At 40.9% G+C, this 27,907-nt stretch overlaps 2 protein-coding genes, 1 long non-coding RNA gene and 2 other non-coding genes across 8 annotated transcripts in view; 3 read left to right on the plus strand and 2 right to left on the minus strand.

The window, feature by feature from the left end:
• The window catches only part of ACAA2 (acetyl-CoA acyltransferase 2), a 32,849-nt gene extending 20,209 nt beyond the window's left edge, over nucleotides 1–12,640 (minus strand). The window contains exons 1-2 of the mRNA XM_052660440.1: nucleotides 12,534–12,640; nucleotides 3,273–3,439 (exon numbers count right to left, since the gene is read on the minus strand). Of these exons, the coding sequence (XP_052516400.1) occupies nucleotides 3,273–3,439; nucleotides 12,534–12,549 (183 nt within the window). The 5' untranslated portion in view covers nucleotides 12,550–12,640. The remainder of the gene's footprint in view (nucleotides 1–3,272; nucleotides 3,440–12,533) is intronic.
• Nucleotides 12,641–12,701: 61 nt separating this feature from the next.
• Nucleotides 12,702–27,907, plus strand: part of LOC128067288 (uncharacterized) — a 30,084-nt gene continuing 14,878 nt past the window's right edge. Inside the window, exons 1-2 of one of the 4 annotated variants that reach the window (XR_008201386.1) lie at nucleotides 12,702–12,979; nucleotides 13,927–13,964. This is a non-coding gene — a long non-coding RNA (uncharacterized LOC128067288). Of the gene's footprint in view, nucleotides 12,980–13,134; nucleotides 13,201–13,926; nucleotides 13,965–27,907 lie in introns of those variants that run through there. The other 3 variants (XR_008201387.1, XR_008201385.1, XR_008201388.1) reach the window with 3 other exon arrangements.
• LOC128067613 (small Cajal body-specific RNA 17) lies at nucleotides 13,255–13,396 on the plus strand. Its single transcript, XR_008201421.1, has one exon. It is a non-coding gene; the product is annotated as a small Cajal body-specific RNA 17 (non-coding RNA).
• LOC128067610 (small Cajal body-specific RNA 18) lies at nucleotides 13,472–13,554 on the plus strand. Its single transcript, XR_008201420.1, has one exon. It is a non-coding gene; the product is annotated as a small Cajal body-specific RNA 18 (non-coding RNA).
• Nucleotides 26,183–27,907, minus strand: part of MYO5B (myosin VB) — a 200,145-nt gene continuing 198,420 nt past the window's right edge. The window contains 1 exon segment of the mRNA XM_052660247.1: nucleotides 26,183–26,356. Coding sequence (XP_052516207.1) covers nucleotides 26,204–26,356 — 153 coding nt within the window. The 3' untranslated portion in view covers nucleotides 26,183–26,203.

Raw genomic sequence — 27,907 nt, forward strand, 5'->3', positions numbered from 1 at the left:
TAGAAAAGGATCACTTCCCAACTCAGCATGAAGCCAGAATTATACTGATAAAAAAAATTAGACAAAGACATCACAAAAACTACTGATTAATATCTCTTATGAATATGGATATAAAAATCTTCAACAAAATACTAGCAAACAAAATTCAGCAATTTAGAAAAAGAATTATACACTATGATCAGTGCAAGGGTCATTGAGAAATGTAAGGTTGTTTCATCACCTGAAAGTCAATTAATATATCACATTGTATCAACAGAATAAAAACCAAAAATCATATGATTATCTCAGTTGACATAGAAAAAGCAACTGACAAAAATCTAACAACATTTCATGATAAAAACACTCAACAACCTAGGAACAGAAAAAGAATTTCCTCAATCTGATAAAGGAAACCTACAAAAATCCACATAACACCACACTTAATGCTGAAAGACCAGAGGCTTTCCCCCACAGTATCAGGAACAAGAGAGAAACATCCATTTTTTGTCACTTTTATTCAACATCAGAAGTTCTAGACAGAGTAATGAGGCAAGAAAAATAAATATAAAAGTAAAAGAAATACAGATTGGAAAGGGAAAAGCAAAACTATCTCTGCTCTCAGATGACATGATGCTATATATAAAAAATCCTAAGTAATCAACTAGAAAACCATTAGAACTAATAAATGAGTTCTGCAAGGTTTCAGGATATAAGATTAATATATAAAAATCAACTGTATTTCTTTGTTCTTAAAATCAACTGCATTTCTATACACTTGCTATGAACAATTTGAAAATTAAATAAGAAAACAGTTTCACTTACAATAGCATGTAAAAGAATAAAATACTTAGGAATAAAGTTAATAAAAGAAGTGCAAAATTTATATTTTGAAAACTGTAAGACATTGTTGAAAAAATTAAACAGGATTTATACAAAAAACATGCCATGTTCACAGATCAGAAAACTTACTAATACTGTTGAGATGGCAATACTCCACCAACTGACCTACAGATTCAAAACAATCCTATCAGAATCGTAGCTGACTTCTTTGTAGAAATGGATAAACATTCTAAAATTCATATTTTAGAATTGCAGGAGACCAGAATAGCCAAAACAACTTTGAAAAGAAAAACTGAGTAGGAGACTCACATTTCTTGATTTCTAAACTTACTATGAAGCAATGATAATCAATATAATCAACACAGTGTGGAACTGACATATAAAGGATAGACATACAGATAAGTGCAATAGAATGAGGAGTCAAAAAATAAAATCACGTGTCTATGGTCAGCTGATTTTCAATAACAGTGGCAAGATCGTCCAATGGGAGAAAGAAGAGTCTTCTCAAACGGTGCTAGAACAACTGGATAGTCATATGCAAAAGAATGAATTTGAACCTGTACTTCAAAACATATATAAAAATTAAATAAAAATAAACCAAAGACCTAAATATATGAACTAAAACTTAGAAGAAAACATAGGAATAAATCTTTGCAACCTTAGATCTGGAAATAGATTCTTAGATAATGACACCAAAAGCCTGAGCAGTAACAACCAAAATTGGGCTTCATCAAAATTCAAAATTTTCATACTCTAAAGGATATAATTAAGAAATGAAAAGATAATCAAGTATAGAAAAATATTTGCAGATCATGTTATCTGTTAAGGGACTTGTATCTAGGATATAAAAACAACACTTCTGATCAATAATGAAAAGACAAATAACTTAATTAAAAAGCGGGAAAAGGATATTACTTAGACATTCTCCAAGAATCCGCCTGCAATGCAGGAGACCCCAGTTTGGTTCCTGGGTCGGGAAGATCCACTGGAGAAGGGATAGATTACCCACTCCGGTATTCTTGGGCTTCCCTTGTGGCTAAGCTGGTAAAGAATCTGCCTGTAATGTGGAAGACCTGGGTTTGATCCCTGGGTGGGGAAGATCCCCTGGAGAAGGGAATATAGCTACCCTTTCCAGTATTCTGGCCTGGAGAATTCCAGGGACTGTACAGTACATGGGGTCGCAAAGAGTCAGATACCACTGAGTGACTTCACTTTCACTTTCAAGAAGATATAGCAATGGACACAAGCTCATGAAATTATGTTCAATGTCATCAATCATCAGGGAAAGGCAAATTAAAACCACAATGAGATACTACTTCCCATTCACTAGCATGGCTACAGTAATTTAAAAAAAAAGACACACAATAACAAGTGTTGACAAGAATATGGAGAAAGTGGAACCTTCATATCCTGTAGACAGGAATGTAAAATGTTCAGCTGCTTTGGAAAGCAATCTGAAAGTTTTTGAAACAACTAAATGTAGAGCTAACATATAACCTAGCATTTACATAGGGATACACCCAAGGGAAATGAAACCCTGTGTCCGTACAGAAACTTGTACATGATGTTCTAAGAAGTATTATTCACAAGGGACAATTGTGCACCTCTCTCTGAGCCTTCTCCCAGTTCTAAGAGCTGAAAGCATGCAGTGGAGGAGGTGGCAGTAATCTCAAGGTGTCTCACCCAGTCTGGAAACACCTTATAAGCCAGAAGAACAGTGACAGGCTCTAGTACTGTCAGTGGCTAGCGGTAAAGAACCCACCTGCCAATGCAGCGGATGTTAAGATGCAGGTTCAATCCCTGGGTTGGGAAGATCCCCTGGAGGGCATGGCAACGTGCTCCAGTATTCTTGACTGCAGAATCCCACGGACAGAGGAGCCTGGTGGGCCATATAGTCCATAGGGCTGCACAGTCAGACACGACTGAAGGGACTTAGCATGCATGCACTGGTGGTGGCAAAGCACTAAGTGTGGAGCCTCCATCCCACCAATGAGGTGTGGGAAGAATAAGAGCATCCGCATATCTTGACCACACGTTGAAGGCAAATTCAGCTTTCAATTATTGCAAATGAATGATTTACTTTGTACACCATATATAGCAAGGTAGAGCGTAAAAGAGCTTCTCATTCCCCACAACAAACACTGACCAAGCTTCTACTGTGAAGAAATTATAGACACAGAGAGAACCAATTTACTTCAAGTAAGTCAAGGAAATTAATCTGTTATTTAAGAAGCAATGAAATGTATCCAAGTCCCAGACAGATACGTAGTTTCCAAACATATGCTCCTTTGAATTACATATGCCACTGCTTCGGGGGTCAGGGAATTGCTTAAATTATGAATACCCTTAACTATTATTAACTAGTACACCATTATGACATGTTAAAGGAATTATTTTTAGAAACTGATAAAAGAAAGCAATAGGAGTGAATACTTCCCTTCAGCCCTACTAACCTGCATGACATTGCCTACAACGACACTGTCAACAGTTTCAGGTGAGACTTTGCCAGCAGACAAGGCAGCCCTGGCAGCAAACTCAGCCATGTCAGTAGGTGTGAAGTCTTTCAGAAGACCTCCATAAGCTCCAAAGGGGGTCCGCTTAGCAGCAACGATGAACACACCTATTGCAAGGAGAATTTATAAGCAATTGCAGATTCGTCAGTATTCCTAACATGCTTTAAATAATTCTCTGTGAACTTTACTATAAAGCACAATTTTCAATTAAATAACTGAAAATCTCTGTCGCATAATACATAGCATGGGTCACACATACACAAGCAGTCCTAAGGGTTATCATTTTGATCAATACCTGCATGCTGGTACCAAGAACTGCTTGGCAGGCTTTGATGCAAATGTTGGCTGGACAACATTTTTATAAACTGATTATTTGCTGATGATTTGTTTAAAATGGAAATGCTTCTACTTGCTGAAATATATTGCTTAGTCACAGAATCAAAGAATCTCCCAACTAAAGGTACCTGAAGGCCAAGCCCTCACACCATGAACGCCCTCCAGACTATTTCTGATGAAAGGTCCTCTCTAACTTGTGCTAAAGGCATGCTCTATTGTGTGAAGCAGTGTTACCGTGAACGGTCAACAGAAACTAATGATTTTTTTCTCATACTGAGCTGGCTTGGCTTACCAAATCTTCCATCCACCAATCCCAGTTCTATCCAAATGCATCCCAAACTCAATTTATATAGCTTCTAGAATAAAGAATTGAATTTGAATTTGTATTTGTATTTGAATTTGTATTATATATGTCACTGCTTCTAGAGTCAGAGGATGACTCAGATTACAAACTTCAAATAACTTGAATCTGTTACTCTTAGAATAAAACGGGCAAAATAGATACGCTGTTATCATGGGTAGCCCCTCCAGTACCTGATGTCAGCTAACATGTAAAATTCCCCAGACCTAAATTCTCTTTTCTGAAGTACGTAAGTATCCTTTCAATAATTCTTTAATTCTGGTTGTTTTCTTCTAAAGCCTCTAGTTCACTAATATCCTATTTTAATGTGTGTCAGAGTATAACGAAGTGTCCTACATCTGACCTAACCACCAAGGATACAGAGGAATTATCTATACACCTATTAATACAAAGACTACAAATTTGCAGTATCACTATTAGTTCAATTGGTGTCTCTGTACAGACAAACTGCCCCTTCTCAAGGCACTCTAGTGCCACCAAAGGAAAAAAAAAGTCATGTTTAACAAATCTACAAGGACTAGGATGTGAGTGGTACCCACTAGAGTAGCAAAATGCAAAAATGCAAAGCCTGCATACTGGGAAACAACATCAGTTAACAGCTGCTTCATCATAGTAACATTTATTAGGCACTAGACATCTCATCACTTGTCATATAGTATCTACTCTTCCCAAACAACTCTGCAAGGTAAATATTATAGTCAACATATAGGGGGTACTTACTGTATGACAGACTTCAGGCTTTATGCTTTACATAGGCTAAATCCTCTCAAAGACAATCTGAGCACACATTTCCACTTCTTGCCAAGAAACTATGAGACTTTTTAACAATGGGTTTGTGCCCAGATACACAATTCTCCTTTATGTTAGAGATCTCTTTTGATAGAACAAACTCAACCTATCCTAAAAAAATTCCAGCTTTTTCTTTGATTTCTACTTTGAGAAATTTACAGTCTAAAAGAATGTTAGGAGCAACATACATTAACTACAATTTAGAACAGATCTGATTGGTTCTTTAAAGATAAAATATTCAGATATTTACAAAAGGCGATAAATATTAAAGTGAAAGTGTCACTCAGTCATGTCCAATTCTTTGCAATCCCATGGACTGCAGCCCATCAGGCTCCTCTGTCCATGGAACTCTCCAGGCAAGACTGTTTGCAATTTCCTTCTCCACGGGATCTTCCCGACCCAGGGACTGAACCCGTCTCTCGCAGTGCAGGCAGACTTGACTGACTGAGCCACCAGGGAAGCAAAATATTAGCTTAGTGCATTAAAAATGTTTTCCTCTGATAGATGGGTTGTTCTGTGCCACTGTACCTTCCTGTCTGCGTGCTCAGTTACTAAGTCACGTCCAACTCTTTGCAATCCCATAGACTGTAGCCAGCCAGGTTCCTCTCCCCACGGGGATTTCAGGTAAGAATACTGGAGTGGGATGCCATTTCTCTTTCAGGGGCTCTTACAGACCTAGGGATCAAACCCTTGTTTCCTGCATCGGCAGGCGAGTTCTGTAGCACTGAGCCAGCAGGGAAGCCCATGCCTTCCTGTAAATGTCCTCTAATCCTCCTTGACAGTCTCGGCCTTTTTTCATATCGGTGTTTACTTGTATTTCATTTTCCTTTCCCTTTTGCTTGCTTTCTTCCTAATTTTGGTACAGTCCTATCTCTGGTCATCACCTAGTATGCTCCTATTTGGCCAACTCTTCAGTAGACACTGAAGACAGAGAAGAATGGCTTCCTCAAGTGCCCAGAAAATGAACAAAAATAGGCAAGTGAAGAGTAGATATGGAAAAAGGGAATAGCACATGGTGAATGTTCAAGTTGCTTACAGCTGTTAACTTGAAGGCCAGCATTCTACACTGAATAGAATGGCTAGAATTAAAAAACTCAGTCTTGCTGGCTTGAAGAATAAGAAAACTGAGTTTGCAACAATCACAGCTACAGGGACCTGAGGGGGGTTTGTGAAAGAAAAGGACCACAGTGGGGAGCCCAAATATCCAGCTGAATCCTTAATCATGTACCTGTGGGGCCAACTACATGCACCTCTGCTAAAATGAAATGAATTAAAGTTAGCTTTGAGCTGCTGCCCTCTACACGGCACACAGAGTTTGCAGTCTGAAGTGAAGTGAAAGTCACTCAGTTGTGTCCAATTTCTTGTGACCCCCATGGACTACAGAGTCCATGGAATTCTCCAGGCCAGAATACTGGAATGGGTAGCCTTTCCCTTCTCCAGGAGATCTTCCCAACTCAGGGATCTAACCCAGATCTCCTGCATTGCAGGTGGATTCTTTACCAGCTGAGTTACAAGGGAAGCCCAAGAATACTGGAGTGGGTAGCCTATCTCTTCTCCGGTGGATCTTCCTGACCCAGGAATCAAACCAGGATCTTCTGCATTGCAGGCTGATTCTTTACCAACTGAGCTATGAGGAAAGCAGTTTGAATTGAGCCAAATTAAATGTCTACAAAAATAAATAGTTAACAATAAATAAGTCAATACTTTTGGGAAAGTAGCAGAATTCAGTCTCTACCATGGTTCATCTGCACTGTCCACCACACAATCCAAAATTAATCCACATAGGAACAGGAAGATACAAACATATCTCAAAGGTATTACAGGTTTGGTTCCACACTACTGCAAGTCACATGAATTTTTTGGTTTTCCAATGCATATAAAAGTTGTATTGTAGTCTATTAAGTGTGCGACAACATTAGGTCTAAAAAATTTACATACTAACCATCATCTGAGCCTTCAGTAAGTTGTAATCTTTTTGCTGATGGAGGGTTTGAAACATTATGAGAATCAACAAAATGTAATACATTTTGGGAGAAAATGTTGTGGGAAAAATGGCACAAATAATTTGCTTGACTGCAGGATTGCCAAAAGCCTTCAATCTGTAAAAAACAAACAAAAAATCTGCAGTATCTGCAATTCACAAGCAAATGATGTATGCCTGTGTGACTCATCCTTAAGATAAAAGACAGTTAACAGAGACGGACCTCAGCATGACCCAGATGTTACAATCTGCAAACAATGATTTTAAAGCAGTAGTCTCTCATAACTATGTTCCAAAATATATAGAAAAATATGTTCATAATAAAGGATCAGACAGCTCCACAAAGAAAAAGAAGTTTAAAGAAAAAAACCAAAGTGAAAATTCTAAAACTGAAAAATATCTGAAATAAAATGTGTACTGAATGGGTGTAGTAGCAGAATGGAAGAACAGAGTAAGATTCAGTGACTCTGGAATAGATAAACAGGTATTATGTAATCTGAAGAACAGGGGGAAAAATATTGGGGAAAACAAAATAAAAACAAAAAACATGGATAGAACCTCAAAGTCTATTGCAACTGATCTCAAAGTCAAAGGCAAGTCAATGGAAAAACCATAGTCTTTTCAATAAGTGGTGCTGGAACAACTGAACATCCACAAGCAAACAACAACAAAGTAGACAGACTTTACGCCTTTCATAAAAATTAGCTCAAACTGGATCACAGACTTAAATATAAAACGCAAAAACTGTAGAACTCCTAGAAGATACCAAAGGAGAAAACCTAGGGGATTTTTGGTTTGGCTTGGTGATAACCTTTTTAGATACAACACCAAAAACACAATCCAAGAAAGAAAACTTTGGACTTTATTAAAATTGAAAACTTCTATTCTTCAAAAGACACCATTAAAAGCACAAAAAGACAAGCCACAGACTGGGAGGGAATACCTGCAAAAGACTTATCTGATAAAGGACTGTATCTAAAATATACAAAGAACTCTTCAAACTCAATAAGAAATTAATAACCCAGATAAAAATGCATAAAAATGTGCTATTCAAAGATACTATACAAATGGCAAATAACCATATGAAAAAATGCTTGACATCGTGTTATTAGGCAACTGAAAATTAAAACAACTGTGAGATTCCGTCTCCCAACTAAAATCCAACAACACTGGCAACACCAAACATTGGTGATGATGTGGAGCAAAAGAAATTCACCTGCTGATTCTGAGGATGCAAAATGGTACAGCCACTTTGGAAGAGAGTGTGGCAGTTTCTTCCAAACCTAAAACTAAACATACACTACTCACATGATCCACTAATCACACTCCTTTGTATTTACCCCTATGAGTTGAAAACATGTCCACACAAAAACCTGCACACAAATGTTTATAGCAGCTTTACTCATAACTGCCAAAACTTAGAAGCAGACAAGATGTTCTTCAGTAGGTGAATGGATAAGCTGTGATACATTCATACAATGGAATATTATTCAGCACTAAAAAGAAATGAGGTATCAAGTCATGAAAAGACATGAAAGAAACTTAAACTCATACTGCTGGTGAAACAAGCCAATCTGAAAAGACAACACACTATATGATTCCAACTATATGACACCTTGGAGAAGGCAATGATACCCCACTCCAGCACTCTTGCCTGGAAAATCCCACGAATGGAGGAGTCTGGTAGGCTGCAGTCCATGGAGTCGCAAAGAGCCGGACATGACTAGCGACTTCACTTTCACTTTTCACTTTTATGCACTGGAGAAGGAAATAGCAACCCATTCCAGTGTTCTTGCCTGGAGAATCCCAGGGACAGGGGAACCTGGTGGGCTGCTGTCTATGGGGTCGCACAGAGTCGGATACGACTGAAGCGACTTAGCAGCAGCAGCAGCAGCAGCATATAACACCTAGAAATGGCAAAATTATGGAGACAGTAAAAAAAACAGCAGTTGTCAGGGGTTGGGGGTTGTAGAGAAGGAGAAATGAACAGGTAGAGCACAGGGAAATTTTAGGGCAGAGAACTACTCTTTATGGTACTAGAATGCTCGATATATGTCATTACACATCTATCAAAACCTACAGGACTGTACAACACAACAAATGAAACAATGTAAACTATGAACTTTAGTTAAAAATAATGGATAAGTATTGGTTCATCAACTGTAACAAACATACCACATTGATGGAAGCTGTTAATAATAGGGGATAATGGAGTGGGATGAGTTAAGTGTATGGGAATGCTCTGTACTTTCTGTTCAACTTTTCTATAAAACTAAAAGATAAATGTACAGATTCAAGCTCAGTTAGCCCCAAATTGAATACATGCAAAACACTCGCACACACTCTTCTGGTACATCACTGTCCAACTTCTCAAAACTAAAGATAAAGTGAAAATCTCAAAAACCAGAAAAAAAGACATACATACATAGAAATGGTTTGAATGAACACTGGCTTTTCAGAAACAATGAAGGCAAACTTCCTTTGCTTCTCCATAAATTTCCATTCATGGGTTTCTTTCTTGTACTTCATAATCTAAGAAAGCATTTTCATGTGGGAAGTTCTAATGGTGAAATATGAGAAACCTACAAAATAGTGCGGAGGTGTGTGTGTGTGTGTGTGAAAACGAAAATGCTTTCCTTACATCATGTCTGTCTCCTTGATGCTCCCAGACTGTAAAGTTAGCAGGAGTAAGGCTAACACTGAACTAATACAATGATTTTGAAGGGGGAAAATGCTATTAAGCATTTTAAAAAATTATTTAAAAAGTATCTGGCATGTGCAGGTATAAAGACTAGACAATCTAAACTATTTTTTTCCCGTTTCATAAACTGGATACCATGGCAATAATTATTAGTATCTGATTTGATGTCAATTTTGTGTGGATTTTAAAAGGTCTAAAACCTAACAATCATTAACCAAACTAACATCTTATGTATTTTAAAAGACTCTGGAAATGCAGGGGCTAAAGATTTCCACTAAAGGCAGTGAAAAGACACATTAATCCAAGGCATGAGTCAGAAATGCCAAGAAAGGGCCTGGCAAGGTGGCAAATGTGACTGTAGAGGAAAAAATAACACTAGAAAATAAAGAGGAATTCTGCCTTCTTTTATGTTACATTGTGAGGAAAATATTTACCCATTTAATCACAACAACTGCTGACGGCAATCAAAGCTAGCAAGGACAACTGCTGCTTCTGTATCCACTTCAGTTGGAGGATTAATTTGGCAGCCCACCAACATGCTTTGCAAGGTTGTACAAACACTCCCTGCAAAGCTAAGGAACAGTAAGAAAATTACTATTTGTTGAGGGCAACCTTCCAACCAATCCCTTGGGTGGGTGCTAATAAAAAACCGGGGTACTGGTTCTACTTGAAGATAGAAATCTGATTAATGACAATCTTTACCAAAGTCAATTTTGCTCCCATTCAAATGTGTTCTTTTCCTTACAAGAATCAGTCAAACTTTCTCTCTTACCCAATAGTCCTGCAAGCACTTGGTATTTACTGTTTCTTGAGAGACGAGTGCATCTGTAATGTATTCTGGTGGTGATGGTGGTTTTGTCGCTAAGTTGTGTCCAACTCTTGCAGTCCCATGGACTGCAGCCCACCAGACTCCTCGGGCCATGGGATTTCCCAGGCAAGAATACCAGAGTGGGATGCCATCCCTTTCTCCAGGGTTTCTTCCTGACCCAGGGATCGAACCTACACCTCCTGCATTGCAGGTGGTCTCTTGACTTGCCGAGCCAGCAGGGAAGCCCTCTAACTAACCAATAACAACCAAAACACTAACTACCATTATAGATAAGCCAGTCCACCTTTCTGGACATCAGTGTCCTCAACTGTAAAACAGGGAAATGTATCAAAGTATGATCACTAACTTTAACACCATAGTGAATGGTGTCCCGAAGTTATAAACTTCATACTTCCTCCATGTGGGTGTTGATGCACATTCTTTCCTTACATAGCTTTCATCAAATTTTCAAAGGAGTCTGTATTAAAAGAAAGTGGTAAGAATCACTGATAAACCAGTAAACAGAAATCAATAAAACTATGATTTCCTTTTAAGGAAGATAGCTAATGACAATGCAGCTGTTAAATAATTTGGGTCTCCTGAATATGCCATCTAAAAAAATAAAAATAAGTATGCTACTGCATGAAATTTGGAGTTGGAAAGAGCACTGACAAATCCTTTTGGCTCAGAATATCTATTTTCCACTGGAACTAGTCACATGTCATTTTGGCTTGTCTGAGCTCCAGATCCCCCTAACCAACTGTCTACCTGGAATCTGCACTTGAGCACCTCAATATTCTCTTCCAAGTCTATCCCTTCCCCGTTTTCTTTCACTCTCTAAGGAGTATCATGAACTCAGTTCTTCAAACCAGAAACCTGAAGTCATTCTTGGCATTTTCTTCTCATAGACCTGCCACTCCAACCGATCAACAAGTTGTCAAATCCATCTCCAAATCTATCTCAAACCATCCCTCCCCCGTTTCTCCAATCCCACTGCCGCCTACTTGAATCAAAACCATCATTTGATGTTGCCTAGATCTCTGCCATCAGAGAAGGCAACGGCACCCCACTCCAGTACTCTTTGCCTGGAAAATCCCATGGACGGAGGAGCCTGGTAGGCTGCAGTCCATGGCGTCGCTAACAGCCGGACACGACTGAGTGACTTCACTTTCACGCACTGGAGAAGGAAATGGCAACCCACTCCAGTGTTCTTGCCTGGAGAATCCCAGGGATGGCGGAGCCTGGTGGGCTGCCGTCTATGGGGTCGCACAGAGTCGGACACGACTAAAGCGACTTAGCAGCAGCAGCAGATCTCTGCCATAAGACTCTTAAGTGGTCTTAAACTCTCCTCCTTGATACACAGGCAGATTCACAGTCCTGAGGAAATGGGGACACACTGGAAACCAGGCTGCATTATTCTGCTTTGTTTAGGATCCAGAATCAAACCCATCACCTTTACAGAGCCCTTGGGGCCCTGGACAACCAGAACCTTGCTTCTTAGATCCTGCCAAGTGTTTTCTTTCCCAAGGCCTTGATATATGAGTCTCATCTGAAGGTTCTTTAAAGGACACATAAAGACAAGTAGTCATAGTCTTGAAAATTCCACTGACTGTGACCATTTGCTATGAAAAGGGAATTTACATACTTAAAAAAGTAACGGCAGAATTTATGTACTCGGTGACGGCACTTTTCTGGAGTCAAAAAGAAGGGAAAGGGCCTACGGCAGATTCTCCAACAGACCGCCATCAAGCATTTGGCAGGGGCGAGGTGGCGGGGGAGGGGTCGGGCTGTTGTCGTGCAGGTCATTCGGGCAGAGGTTCCCCAACGACGCCAAGAGAATCTTCATTCCTTCCAAGCCTTGCCCACCCTGTGACCAGGTCCGAGGGCCGCCGGCTCGTCTGAAAGGCACCCCTCCGCCCCAGGTCGCCTCGCGCCTAGGGGACCCCGCCCCGGTCTTGCCAACAGCTGACCTCGAACTAGGAGGGTCACTACGGCGCGGAGAAGGGAACGGACCTTCGAGATCAGGAGCAAGCAAAACCGTGGTGGGCAATGGCTGTCGCCTCGCCCGTATGGTTTCTCCTTAATTCAAACAATGCTTCCGGACTGGCTTTTTTTTTAAAAATCAAGTCCCCTTCTACCGCCAAGGAGACCCCGACTCCTCGCCGAGACCCGACGCCCCTCCCCTGTCCCCCCAGGGGCGCGAGAGGCGGGGCCGCGGCGCTCACCTCGGAGCAGGGCCATGGCGGCGGGCGGACAGGCGGCAGCGCTCGGGTCCTCGGCGGCGTTGCCTTGGTCCCGCCCGCCGCGCCCCACTTTAAGCGCTCGGGGCGGTGCCAGCGAGGCTACGCCTCTGCCCTTTCCCCTACTTCGGAGGGCCTGTCCGAGCGCTCCCCTCTGGGCCCCGCGTCGCCCCTCTTGGCGCCACACCGGGTGGGAACCAATGGTGCCAAAAACCTCGCGGGGAGACAGGCCTCCCCACAGGAAAACGTTCCTCGCGAGCGGATTCTTTCCCCCATCTCACTGTTTTTAGAGATTCTCTCTGTTTCGCAATCGAATGTTTTGACTCCCCTGCCCAACCTAGCCTCTGGAGCCCCTCCCCGCGCCAAGGTAATTAGCGGTTCCCCTCCTCCTCGCTCCCAGATTCTCTTCAACGTGTGACCGCGGGCCAAAGGTACGACTGGGCGGCCAAAAGGGCGGAAAAGGTTTGAGGAAGGTCTGAGGCGGCCGAGCCCGGCCGGAAGTCGGGTGGGCGCGGAAGACGGCGTGGGAGGGGATTGGCTGAGCCTCTCTGGCAGGCGGGGTGGGCGGCTGCGCAGAACAGCCCGGGCGGGGCCCCGAGGCGGCTGGACACGCCCGGGAGGCCTGGGCGCGCGGAGCGGGGCAGGGAGGTTGGTAGGTGTGGGGTGTAACGAGTGGGTGTAACGAGTGGCGTAGGGGACGGGATCGCCCCCGGGTCCACGATGCAGCCCCCGGATGAGGCCGCAGTATTTTCCTTATATGATCGGGCCCCATGCCTGCGGCGCCGCTGGCCCGGAGCCTGAGAGGATTATGAAAACGTGTCAGGCGAAATGGGGCCAGGGACCCGGGGGCTGGGAGCTTAGGGGGAGGCAGTTAGGTTTAGGTTTGGGTGAGGTTAGGGTGGCCCCTGCCGCTCTGCGAGCCCTGGTCGATGATGACGTGACCACTGCGCAATCTGAGTTCTGGGAACTAGGTGATGGAACGTGTTCTGAGAACGGACTGAGACCGGGCGAGCAGGGGGCGACGCGGGCGGCAGACCCCCAGCGCCAGGGCTCGGGGGCGGGGTGGGGGTGCGGGCCACGCTGCCTCGGGCTTAGTTCGGTGCTTGGGAAGGGGTGGTGGGAGGCTCTGAGGTGTTCTGTGAGCTGTCTGGGAACGCCCGCCCCAAATCCTGGTTTTCAAACGCGTTCGTGGTCCTCTCGTTTTGTTTTGTTTGTTTAACCCAACGCTTTTATTATGAAAACTTAGAAACTTAGAGGAAAGTGGAGAGACTTCTACGTGAAGTACTCGTATACTCATCACCCGTATTCTACGTTATTAACACTTTGCCATATTTGCTGTATCACGTGTTTCCATCTTTTTTTTTTTTTCCTTTGTCAGCCTTAATACACTTCAGGATACTTTGGTTCACGTTAAAGGTGAGTATATGTTTACAGTCTTTTTATGGCAGAGTTACCATATGGTCAAACGTATGAATCTTCAAGTTGGATGAGTTTCACAAGTGCTTATACTGTTGTAACCCAAACTACTCTCAGCTTTCAAAATGTAATTAGAACCTGTCCAGCATTACAGAAAATCCCTTCATTTCTCTTTTGTGCTCCCTTTGTTCCCCTTTCTTCACCATCTGTTGTTCTTTGACCCTCAGGTTTATTCTTTTTTTCTGTTGCTTTGATTTAAACAAATCCAGGAAATTGACACTTGTTAATTCAATATGCAAATTCCAAGGCTGCTAACTTTAAATTCACTTTAAAAACTTTAGATAGTATGTATATTGGTTTTTTACAGCAGGTGTATAGAGTCAGTCGGAGAAGGCAATGGCACCCCACTCCAGTACTCTTGCTTGGAGAATCCCATGGACGGAGGAGCCTGGAAGGCTGCAGTCCATGTGGTTGCTGAGGGTCAGACACGACTGAGCGACTTTACTTTCACTTTTCACTTTCCTGCATTGAAGAAGGAAATGGCAACCCACTCCAGTGTTCTTGCCCGGAGAATCCCAGGGACGGGGGAGCCTGATGAGCTGCCGTCTATGGGGTCGCACAGAGTTGGACACGACTGAAGCGGCTTAGCAGCCCCGGCAGTATATAGTCAGTGGAATTTGGACTTTGAATAGATCAAAGCTTCTCACATACCTGATGATATTTTTTTCATCTCCATATTCTGGATGATGAGTGATAGTAAAATAAAAACTACCATCTTTGGGATTCAGTTCAGTTCAATTCAGTTCAGTCGCTCAGTTGTGTCCGACTCTTTTCGACCCCATGAATCGCAGCACGCCAGGCCTCCCTCTCCATCACCAACTCCTGGAGTTTTCCCAAACTCATGTCCGTCGAGTTGGTGATGCCATCCAGCCATCTCATCCTCTGTCATCCCCTTCTCCTCCTGCCCCCAATCCCTCCCAGCATCAGGGTCTTTTCCAGTGAGTCAGCTCTTCGCATGAGGTGGCCAAAGTATTGGAGTTTCAGCTTCAACATCAGTCCTTCCAATGAACCCCCAGGACTGATCTCCTTTAGGATGGACTGGTTGGATCTCCTTGCAGTCCAAGGGACTCTCAAGAGTCTTATCCAACACCACAGTTCAAAAGCAGCAATTTTTCGGCACTCAGCTTTCTTCACAGTCCAACTCTCACATCCGTACATAACCACTGGAAATACCATAGCCTTGACTAGACGGACCTTTGTTGGCAAATTAATGTCCCTGCTTTTGAATATGCTGTCTAGGTTGGTCATAACTTTCCTTCCAAGGAGTAAGCGTCTTTTAATTTCATGGCTGCAGTCACCATCTGCAGTGATTTTGGAGCCCAAAAAAGTAAAATCTGAACACTGTTTCCACTGTTTCCCCATCTATTTCCCATGAAGTGATGGGACCAGATGCCATGATCTTCGTTTTCTGAATGTTGAGCTTTAAGCCAACTTTTTCACTCTCCTCTTTCACTCTCATCAAGAGGCTTTTTAGTTCCTCTTCACTTTCTGCCATAACGGTGGTGTCATCTGCATATCTGAGGTGATTGATATTTCTCCCGGCAATCTTGATTCCAGCTTGTGCTTCTTCCAGCCCAGCGTTTCTCCTGATGTATTCCGCATAGAAGTTAAATAAGCAGGGTGACAATATACAGCCTTGACGTACTCCTTTCCCTATTTGCAACCAGTCTGTTGTTCCATGTCCAGTTCTAACTGTTGCTTCCTGACCTGCATACAGGTTTCTCAAGATTACTGTTATGTAAAATAGAATAACATACAATTCATACAACATCAGACAAACCCGAATTAAGGGACATTTTGCAATCCCATGAAATAGGTAGGAATTATTCCTTTCTTATTTTATAAATGAGGAAGCTTAGACCCAGAGAAACCAAGCAATTTGCCAAAGCCTCAAATCTAGAAAATTGCTGAATTTGAAGTTTGAACTCTTGATTCTCAGAAGCCCAAGGCCTGTGTTCTTCGTCCAGGGCTTATGGCATTTGGAACATAGAAGTGGGGGCAGGAAAAGAGCTAGCTAAGGCGTATGTTATGGAAAACAGGAAAGGACATGAATGCTGAATTAATCTTCCTTGGTGGAAGAAATAGAGTAGTTGAAACCTTGATAAAGGTAACATATTTGTATTTGGTAACTTGAGTTAGAAGATTTATTTGCTTTTTTTGGCAGAGAAAGGTGGGTGGAGAAGTGAGGCAATGGGTCATTACTAGATGCTCGCCTTTATCAACAATGGCTCCTACAGAAAGTGATTCAAAGGACCATTTTCTTAATTCTTCCAAGGATAATACAGAGCTGATACCATTCTAGATGCATATATATAATGAATACCTTAGAGCATTAGAACTTGATTTATGTTGACAGCTAGTTACTCGTAATAAAATAGAAATCAAAATGGAATTTATTAGGTGAGCCAAAACCAACACGTCTTATCACAAGTTGGCACTCTGAACTTCAGCCAGTCAAATATGTTTTGCAATACAAAAAAAAAAATCAGAAAACGTGCAATTAATGGTGTTAAGTGTGAGATACAATAGTGGAGGGAATAAACAGATCTTGAAAAGTTGTGTGTTTTTCCATTAAAACTTTCTAATAGTCCAAATACAAAATAAATTCTTGGTCTCTAGAACTATTGATAAGAGTATTAGTGTTCTTCAATAAGAGAAAAAGGCAGGTTGTATTCAGTTTGGCGCTCTTATATTTATTGAGAAAAGTTAAAATGCCATCATGAGTATCACACTTTCCCACTTACAGATCGCCTGCAGCAAGTCTTTCCAAATAGAAATTTCTAAGTTTTCCGTAATTAAAAATGTCATGAAAATGGGTATATTTGAAAACCATTGAGTAAAAAGGTTTACATATATAAAAACATGAAAATCTATGTAAAGATACACAATCTCAAGAGTATCATGTGGAGAAGGCAATGGGACCCCACTCCAGTACTCTTGCTTGGTAAATCCCATGGACGGAGGAGCCTGGTAGGCTACAGTCCGTGGGGTCGCTAAGAGTCGGACACAACTGAGCGACTTCACTTTCACTTTTCACTTTCATGCATTGGAGAAGGAAATGGCAACCCACTCCAGTGTTCTTGCCTGGAGAATCCCAGGGATGGGGGAGCCTGGTGGGCTGCTGTCTATGGGGTCGCACAGAGTTGGACACGACTGAAGTGACTTAGCAGTAGCAGCAGCAGCAGAATATGAAGAGGAAAAGTTATCCATACACTAGAGAAATCTTGTGGGTATTGCCTTGACCAAATGACGAAGCTTAATATTACCATTAATGGCGCAAACTGACATCATGCACTGAGAAGGACACAGACACGTAGGATTTCTCCAAAAAAAATGTCTGACAAATCTAATCATAAGGAAACAATCGTGCAAATCCAATTGAAGGACACTTTGCTACATAACTGACCTGAACTCTTAAAAATGTCAGTGTTGTGAAAAACAAAAAAGCCAGGAATGGTACTAGATGAACAGGAGATGAGATGTGACAATTAAGTGTAATGTGGGGTCTTTTTGGAAACTGGATTCAAAACAACTCTGAAGAACAGAATTGGGATAGTTGGGGAGGAATGGTCTGTAAATTGCATGAGGTGGTATTGACATTACTTTTCCTGATTATGTTAATTATACTGTAGACAGGGCAGAGATTGTCCTTTGTTCTAAGGAGATACACACCAAAATATTTAAAGGTGAAGAGTCATGGTGCCAAAACTAATTACCAATTGCCTGGAGGAAAAAAAAAACCTGCATACAGATACACTGGCGAAGACAGAAAGCAAACATGGTGAAATATTACTAATTAGGGAACATAAATGTAGACTATGTGGTTGTTCATTGTTCTATTTTTACAACTCTTCTATAGCTGTTTAACTTTCAAAATAAAGATTGAGAGGAAAAGTATCTTTCAAGCAAGCTGAAAAATTACCTGAAATTCCATTTAGTTCTTTTCATTTTTAACCATATCTATAATTATATGTATAGAAAGTGAAGTCGCTCAGTCTTGTCCAACTCTTTGCGACCCCATGGACTGTAGCTTACCAGGCTCCTCTCTCCATGGCATTTTCCAGGCAATAATCCTGGAGTGGATTGCCATTTCCTTCTCCAGGGGATCTTCCCAACCCAGGGATCGAACCCAGGTCTTCCACATTGTAGACAGACGCTTTACCGTCTGAGCCACCAGGGAAGTCTTTATAGTACAATACTAAATATATAAAAATTAGGTATTTTATAATTTTAAAAATCTAGATACATGATGTAAAGTTACTGTTGTAAGACATTTAGCTTTCAATATTTTTAGAAATAGCCTATTATCATGTCTTTCTGTAATTATTTTTTTGAAAAGAAAAAGCAGCATTAGTGTAAAACTGGAAATCAGTGAATCAATTATAAATCTTGAATTTGCATGTTAAGATTTCATTAGGATTTCAGAAATAACTGGCCTCAGCCCTGTCTTCTACATTATGTGGATAATTTTGCTGTACTTAAACTTCCTGCTGCTGCTGCTGCTGCTAAGTCACTTCAGTCGTGTCCAACTCTGTGCGACCCGATAGACCGCAGCCCACCAGGCTCCGCCGTCCCTGGGATTCTCCAGGCAAGAACACTGGAGTGGGTTGCCATTTCCCTCTCCAATGCATGAAAGTGAAAAGTGAAAGTGAAGTCGCTCAGCCGTGTCCGACTCTTAGTGACCCCATGGACTGCAGCCTTCCAGGCTCCTCCATCCATGGGATTTTCCAGGCAGGAGTACTGGAGTAGGGTGCCATTATAATACCCTAAATTGATGGTAATTTTGAATAGCACTGCTTTTCGAAGTTTCATTAGCAGAGACTCGGAAAGCTGGTACAGTTGGTAGGAGCTGGGACTATGTTAACAGATGAGTACAGTGACCCCTCAGTATCTTAGGGGATTGGTTCTAGAGGGACACCTAAATCAAGTCCTTTACATAAAGTAGTATTTGCATATTTGCATATAACCTATGTACATTCTCCCACATACATACATTAAATGTCTGGATTAGCTATAGTACCTAATACAATGTAAATTCTATGTAAAAAGTTGCTGGTGCCTGAAAAATTCAAGTCTTTGTGGAACTTTCTGGCAAAAAAATTTTTAGATTGAGATTGAATGAATCCATGGATTCAGAACTCAAGGGTAAGGAGGACCTTGAATTTGAATGAATGAGACAGCTGCATTTACTAATCTTGAGAAGCTGGGAAGGTCATGTATGTGCTCATCGTTAGTCTAACTGCTTTGGTGATAACTTCAAATTTTGTTAAGAGGCAGCTATGGGGAGGAGAGGGTGAACTGTATGGAGAGAGTAACCTGGAAACGTACATTACCATATGTAAAATAGATAGCCAATGGGAATTTGCTGTATGTCTCTGTCTTAACCTAGAGGGGTGGGATGGGGAGGGAAATGGGAGGGAGGCTGAAGAGGGAGGGGACATATGTATACCTATGGCTGATTCATGTTGAGGTTTGACAGAAAACAACAAAATTCTGTAAAGCAATTATCCTTCAATTAAATAAATTTTTTAAAAAAGAGGGAGTTATAACCTTGGATTTGGTTTTGTCCTTATAACAGATACCTACCCTACTGAAAGTTTAAGTTGCCAAACAAGCACATCAGAAATAAATATAGACAGAGAATAATACAGACACTGATTTGCCGAATTTAAGTTTACCCCAGGTCTAGATGTGTTCCAAATAGCTTAAGATACTATCACAAACTTAAGTGAAGGATATATATACAGCTGGCCCTTGAGCAGCATGTGTTTGAACTGCGCAGGTTGATTTGCAGATTTGTTTCAATAGTAAATACTACTGTACTACATGAGCAGAGTTGGTTGGAACCTCGGATATGGAGGAACTCAGTATGTGTAGAGCTGTCTATAAATTACATTCAGAGGATGTAATTTGACTGCATGGAGGGTGGGGGTGGGGTGGTCTCCTACCCCTTACTCAAGGGTCAAGTGTATTTGTCTTTGTTCCTCTACCTGTTTGAAAGTTACTTGCAGTTTCTGTACCCTTACCAAGCCTTAGAATTTCATTTGGTAATACAGGTATACTTCATTATATTCTGCTTCACTTTATTGTGGTTTTTTTGTTGTTTCATTTTCTTTTTTAAATTGAGTTTGTGGCAACTCTGCTTGGAGCAAGTCTGCTGGTGCCATTTTCCAACAGCATTTGCTCACTTTTTGTCTCTGCATCACATTTTAGTAATTCTTGTAATATTTCAAACTTTTTCATGATTATCATGTTATGGCAATCTGTGATCAGTGATCTTTGCACACTTCAGTATAGTGGAAAAATAACATATATACTATGAAACCAAAAAATTTGTGTTATTTGTGATACTCATTTTATTGCAATGGTCTTGAACTGAACAACCAACATTTCCAAGGTATACCTGTGTAAACTTAGTTAAATCTAGGTTCATAGATTTAACTGAGCAGGACCCTATGGGGCCTCCCCTGGGTAGACCCCACCCACCATGTCCTTCACCTACCACTTGTTGGTAAAAAAAAAAAAGAAAACTTTAGCCTCCTTGGCCCTCCCTCAGTTTCAAAGAGCAAATTTAATCACAGAAGTGAGCAAATGCAGAAATATAGGAAAACAGTTAAGAGAAAGTAATGCTTAGCCATAAAATAAAGTCAAGGACCTTTAGTTCCTTCTTAAGGGCTATAAGTAATATTCTGAGCCATATCCTTGAGCTGTTTTGCTGATACTGAAACCCCCACTTGGTGAAAGAAGTCAACTGCCTGTTGACCACAAGCGGAGACCCCAGACTGGTTGGAACCAGAAGGTTGGTGATGTTGACTCCCCACCACCATCAGTCTTTAAAAACATTTCCCTGAAGTTCCCCCAGAGTTCAGGTCTTTTGAATATTCTCTGCCCATACTCTTTCTTGGGCCTGTGTTACATTGCCCTTTCCTTCACCACCACCTGGTGTTGGCAGATTGGTTTTACTGTGTGAAGGCCAGCAGACCCAAGTTTGGTTCCCCCAAAACTGTAGTGAGACTGTTTTTAATCTGTAGACCAACTTGGGGATAATTGACATTTCTATAGTATGGAGTTTTCTTATCCATGAAATGTTTTCCAGTATTTTAATGTCATTGTTAATGTTCACTTATGTAAGTTACTCCATACAGATCTTATAAATATTGTACCCACTATTTGTAATGACATCTTTGCCATATACAAAGTTATACATATGAGTCTATCTCTGAGCTCTCTGTTTTATTCCATTGGTCCACTGCACCCAAACTGCCTTGTTTGAATTAACTTAGGAAGTCTTATTTTATCGGAGAAGGCAATGGCACCCCACTCCAGTACTCTTGCCTGGAAAATCCCATGGATGGAGGAGCCTGGAAGGCTGCAGTCCATGGGGTCGCTGAGGGTTGGACACAACTGAGTGACTTCACCTTCACTTTTCACTTTCATGCATTGGAGAAGGAAATGGCAACCCATTCCAGTGTTCTTGCCTGGAGAATCCCAGGGATGGGGGAGCCTGGTGGGCTGCCGTCCATGGGGTCGCACAGAGTCGGACACGACTGAAGCGACTTAGCAGCAAGTCTTATTTTATAGGGAGTTTCCTTCTACCTGCAACTTTCAGGCTGCAGTTTGCCAACCTCTGGTTTCAATGATCACGATGCATGTTTGAAATATAGACCCCTGAATAAAATTTCTTAAGAAAGCATTAAAAATCAACTTTTCAGGCAATGTGCAATTAGTTTAAAATTTCATTTAAATTTGTCACACCACCTTATTCAGTAGTATTTATTTCCACAGATTTTTAATCCACAGCTGAATATTACAGTGACTAATACAAGCAATTTTTATAAATAAAGGTGTAGTTTACAGATTTGTTCAAAATGGAAAAATATTTTTATTAGTAATATTTCTTCTCCATTGTTAGATTCACCTCTGACTATGATGTGAACTCCTCAGTGAAGCAGTCCTTTATCTAAGCATCAGTTGGTGAAAAAATGTTGTATTCAAATCTGGATTATTCTGACACTATCACTTTAGAAAGCAGTTTAAACTCACTTTTGATTGACCCTCTTTATTATAATTGGAAATTGTTTTTGGAAAAACAATCTTTAGTATCTAATGACCTACATAATAAGAAAAAAAGGCCTATGTTTTATTGGCATTGCCATCAACCTCTAATTTTCTATACACTAATTCTCTATGGCACCAATGTGTGCAAAGAGTGAATTATGGCTGTTTGGCTTATGCAGCAAATAATGAGAAACTGTGAGGAAAAACTTATGAGGAAAAACTAATGTCCTGCCCCATGCTGTCACACTTTAGTAACTGTTTAGTCATTCGGCATCACACAAGTGTTTCAGCTTACGAATCCCTTGCTTCCTTAGAACTAGGTCAAATGTATGAAAGCAGTTAAACTTACTATATGTTAAAGAAATGGATTTTAATTTATTGGTTACTGTTATCATAATGGGTTAAGTGAGGCTGTTAAGTATTTGATGAATTGATAGTAACAGTGTTAATTTTTTCTAAGTTTTCCAAGTTTTTAGTTTTGTCTCTTTTGTTTTTACAAAAACTTTAAAATGTAGCATAGGAAAATCAAGGAAAAAACTCTTGTTGACATGCTTCATAAAAAGGAGGATAAAACCTATTTTCCTTTGGGTCTGATCTGCTTGCTGGGTACTGTTAAGTCTAACAGTGGCTATGACGGCTCGTGGAGAATACATGTAGGTGATATGTTTGTCAGCTTCAGCAACAATTATTAATATGCACACAACACACATTACTCTCAGTAAACTGATAGGTCCAGTTAATACTTAAAACACGAATTGTTTATCTATAAATATTTGATTCTAAAGTAATCTTTAAAATGCTTTTCATGTTTCAAAAGACAGAACAAAGACACCACCAGAATGTTATGTTGAACATGAAAATTCTTCCCACAGCAACACTTATTTCGGACAATTGATGTCAGTTATCTTAGTAACTGCTGAAGGCACATAGTGAGAAAAGTGTCAACTAAATTTTAAATACTAAAATATAAAGACAGATATCTGGCATAGAATTCAGACATTTATGTTGGATTATTTAAGTCATGGATTTCAAGAAATTGGAAAATGTGTTGAACTGACTTAAGACAAATGCTAACTAAAGATAAAGATGCTTCTTCCAGCCTCTGTTATGTTAAATAGGGCAGAACTAAACATTAAGTAGCCAATTAATGTATTCTTTTATTGTGTCTGTAAAAGACTGCCTTTTTTTTTTTTCCTAGTTGCTCAGTTGTTTCTGACTCTTTGTGACCTTATGGACTGTAGCTCTCCAGGTTCCTCTGTCCATGGGATTTTTCAGGCAAGAATACTGGAGTGAGTTGCTGTTTCCTCCTCCAGGGGATCTTCCCAACCCATGGATCGATCCCACATCTCCTGTGTCTCCTGCACTGCAGGCAGATTCTTCACCTACTGAGTCAAGTATATACAAACTGCAGCTCCAGTGAAGTATCTTTACCTTTGGAAGAGAACTCAATCTACCGTTTCTTAGGCTTAGTAGGGAAGCATTCATAAGGTTCCCCCACCCCATTTATTCTACCTGCCAAGGTTTTACTCAGTGAGTCCTTGGCACCCAGTGGTTAGCCACTGATAGGTCTGTCATATCACCGGTAGGGACAGCAAAGGTAGTGACCCAGAGGGATGAAGAGATGCGAGTATAAGCATGTAAGGGCTTGCCTGGTGGCTCAGAGGGTAAAGAACCTGCCTGCCCTGCAGGAAGGAAAGAAAGGGAAAGTCACTCAGTCCTGTCCAACTCTTTGTGACCCCATGGACTGTAGCCTGCTAGGCTCCTCTGTCCATGGAATTCTCCAGGCCATAATACTGGGGTGGTTAGCTGTTCTCTTCTCCAGGATATCAAACCCAGGTCTCCCACATTGCAGGCAGATTCTTTACCATCTGAGCCAGTAGGGAAGCCCCAGGATACTGGAGTGGGTAGCCTAGCCCTTTCTCCAGGGGATCTTCCTGACCCAGGAATCAAACCAGGGTCTCCTGTATTGCTGCAGATTCTTTATCAATTGAGCTAAGACCTGGGTTTGGTCCCTGGGTCAGAAAGATCCCCTGGAGAAGGGACTGGCTACCCACTCCAATATTCTTGCCTGGAGAATTCCCTGGACAGAGGAACCTAGAGAGCTATATAGTCCAGAGTCAGACGTGACTGGGCAACTAATACAACACATTCAAGGACAGGGAAGCTGCTGCTTTTAAGGAATCACTGCTTTTCAATTCCTTACCACTCTAATGAGGCATTTCATTTTCTCTAAAAGGTTAAGAACAAGCCCTACATGAAACTAAGTTTTAAGCTAAAATGCAGTAAAAAGCAAATTATATGTAATAAACAACTTTAAAAAGAGGTAGCCATACACCCAGTTGGTTTAGACTAGCCTTCCAAATGTAGTCACCATGTGGGCTGAAGAGTGTGGGTCAGGGTTGTCAAATCGTGTGACTTTATCTGGGGAGGGAGGGGAAGGCAAAGCTTTGTGTGGACGCCCGAGAGGAGTCTGATGTTCAGTGTGGAGGTCATGTTGACGACATGGGTTGGGACCTGCTAGGCAGTGGTCTTCGTCCAGGTGTGGTGCCTGTTCCGCCAAGGGGGTGAGGAGGATTACAAGGAAGCCGAGCTGTGAGGGCTCCACACACAGGACTCCTTAGTGCTCAGAGTGTGTTGTATTTCTAAGAGCCTTTTAAGTTGAAAGACTGAGTAAAAAGGTGGTGGGGTGTGGGGTTCTACTTGTACTTTGTGGAGAAATTTTATCTTCTTGATGCAGCACAGAGGCTCTTCTACGATTTACAAACACCATCTGCTCCTGTCATGGAAGGAGCGTACTGTTATCTACCAGAAATATGAAAAAATAGTAAAAAAAGGTTGTAAGCAATATGTAGGATTTTCTAATTGAATGTCTGCTGTTGAAGAAACCAGCAGTAAACACATAAAATCTGTTGTAATATTATCATTGAATACTCTTTTTTTCTTAATCCTTATTTTAAAGCAGAGGTATTTACAATTTTTTGTAGTAATTTTGAAAAATGTTGAAAAACTGAAAAGGGAAAGTTGACATAAGCTATTCTCTCTTAAAAAAAAAACCACATACACATACAAGCACCCAAAACTTTTGGATAATAATTTAATAATACCTGAACTGATTTTTAAAAAAGGCTTTTCAAATTGTCAAATTCTCAAGATGAAGTTTGCTTTCCTTACTATGAGCATTACATAATATGTAATTATACCTCTTACTGGAGGTATAATGGCATTAAGGGATTAAATGCTTTTATACTGACTTGTTTGATTTTTAATCTAATAAAATAAGACTTGTTACTATTTTCTAACATTTAGATTATATTGATTTTTTTGAAAGTTTTGTTGAGTCAGGAAGTGCATGGACTAGCATTGGAAATAATAGTATCTATTTGCTTACATTTTATGTTTGGAACTGCAGCATTTTTAGCACAATTTCTCCATAAATTCATGACTACACAAATAGGTCTGAGTATATTAGGGACCAAGTCTTCTAATTTTACTTCAGAAACGAATAATCAAACTATTTAGTCTGGAGGTCAATTATACCATTGTCTGCATCACTAGGCATTAAAATTATCTTCAGGAAACTTCTCAGAAGGCCCAGGTCTATATATTTGTCCTCAAAACATCTCCCCATAAACCCATCCACACCTGTAGTTTGTTGATGTGGGGAAATGTCACTTGCTATATGACAGTATCATGCTTAATAGTACCATGATTTGTTAAAAGCCCTCTGAAGGCAGTTTATGTGACTTACATTATTTTTAATGTCATCTTACTTTGGACATTCTCCAATTATGTCCAAAGATCAAAACTAGGCAGTTTCTGTTTTATAGACTGGCACCTTTTATATGGCCATGGGGACTGCTTGGTGGCTATGGATTATGATATGAATTTGTTTAGACCGAAATCATACTTTAAAAAAATCTTCCATATTTCAAGTGTTTTTATTCTGAGCAGTAGGTACAAAATATAATGACAGATGTGTCTTATTCTGTATAGTTCACTCTGCACAGGCTCTCAAACTCTGATCTACTTTTGTAGATTTTAACAGATTCTTAAATTCACTTTACTGTTCTATGTACTTCTTTCGTGCTCTCGCTGGCAATCGAGCTTTGGCGTGTGTATTGTCAGACTTCATTGAGGAACTCCAGATTGAGACATGCTGGGATATGGATTGAGTCCATGGTCAGAGAAGATGGATTAAATGGAAACAAAACAGGAAACATGTGCTTGAAGTCTAATAGCAGCTGCTGAGGGTCATTCCGATCTTGTAGTTGTGCCTGTGGGGAAGGATAAGACCATGTAAAATACTGCCTATGTCTAAAAAGAGTCAGTTTTGGTGAATTCACAAAAATGAATTTCACAAGAATATTCCTGTTCCAATAACTAGGCAGGACTTCAGGAGAAGTCCTCTTTCTGAGGACTTCTCTTTCTGAGGTATTTAGAGGGAGAGAGGCTTTGGTTTAGGCCTGTTTGGAGATCAGATGACATTAGCTTCTCCAATTCTAGCGTTCTTTAAAAAATTTTCCATCTAAGGGAGAACAGAAAAATACATTTCAGCTGCAAATCATGTGGCGAGGCGGTATGGTGAAAAGGTTGAGGACATGGGCTCTGGAGGCAGTTAACCTGAGCTGTAATCCTGGCACCACCTTGGGTGAGTTCCTGAAGCTTCCTCTGCCTCAGTTTCCTCATCTCTAAAAAGGAAAAGGGAGAGTGACATTGTACAAAATGACAGAACAAGAACCTCCAGGGGTCAGTCCCTCCACTGGAGCTACCACTGAGCTAGAAAAAAGCATGGCATCAACTGTCTTATAACTCTGGAACCTGACTGGATGCTTAAAACCACCAGGAAAGTACCTGATGAAGGATAGCCTGCAGATCTTTGCTGAGAGAGCAGTGTGCACTGGCTGCCAGCCCCCATTCTCCAACCACACTACAGCTACAGGGACAGCAACCCCCAGTCCTGGAGCAGCTGGCTGCTGCCTGGGCAGGCAGTGAGCCCTTGCCTTCCAAAGCTCTGGGGCTGTGCACTCTGGTTGGTCTGGCAGTTCCCTGAAGGACTGGCACAGATGTCTGCCTTGCTTTTGGCTCTCTTGGGATACAGTGGCTTCCTCTATGGCATCAGTTGGAAGATTTAAAGGGGGCAGAGCCCCTCCCCTCTCACCCTCTATTTGGAGCTAGTTATTTTAGGAAAAGTGTTAATAACTAAAATGAAATTGTTCATTTTACTAAAGGGGTCTAACAGAAGACTTGAATAGGCAGAAGAAATGACCAGTCAACTTGAAAACAGAGCAGATGAAATTCTCCAGTTTGAGAAGGGGAGAGAAAAAAGAATGAATAAAAGTGGACGGAGCCTGAGGGACCTGTGGGACACCATAAAGTGAACCAAAATATACATCATAGGAGTCCCAGAAAAAGGAAAGAGAGAAAGGGATAGCAAACTATTTGAAGAAATAGTGCCTACATGCCCAAATCTGATGAAAGATATATTTCCAAGAAGCTCAACAAACTAGCAGAATAAACTCAAAAAGAGTCACTGAGACACATTATGTCAAAGTATCAAACCCCAATGACAAAGAATCCAAAGAACAGCAGGAAAGTAGTAACTCATCACATAACTTATCCTCAGTAAAAGTGGATTTCTTATCAGAAACCATGGAGGCCAGAAGGCAGTGGGATGATACATTTTAATTTCTGAAATTTCTTCTTCCAGTCAACCAAGAATTCTATATCTGGAAAAACTGTCTTTCAAGAATGAAAGAGAATTACAGTCAGCCCCTTGTATTCACAGGTTCTGCATCTGTAGATCCAACCAACCATGAATCGAAAAT

Source organism: Budorcas taxicolor, chromosome 22, assembly GCF_023091745.1.
Source record: "Budorcas taxicolor isolate Tak-1 chromosome 22, Takin1.1, whole genome shotgun sequence".
NCBI lineage: Eukaryota > Metazoa > Chordata > Mammalia > Artiodactyla > Bovidae > Budorcas > Budorcas taxicolor.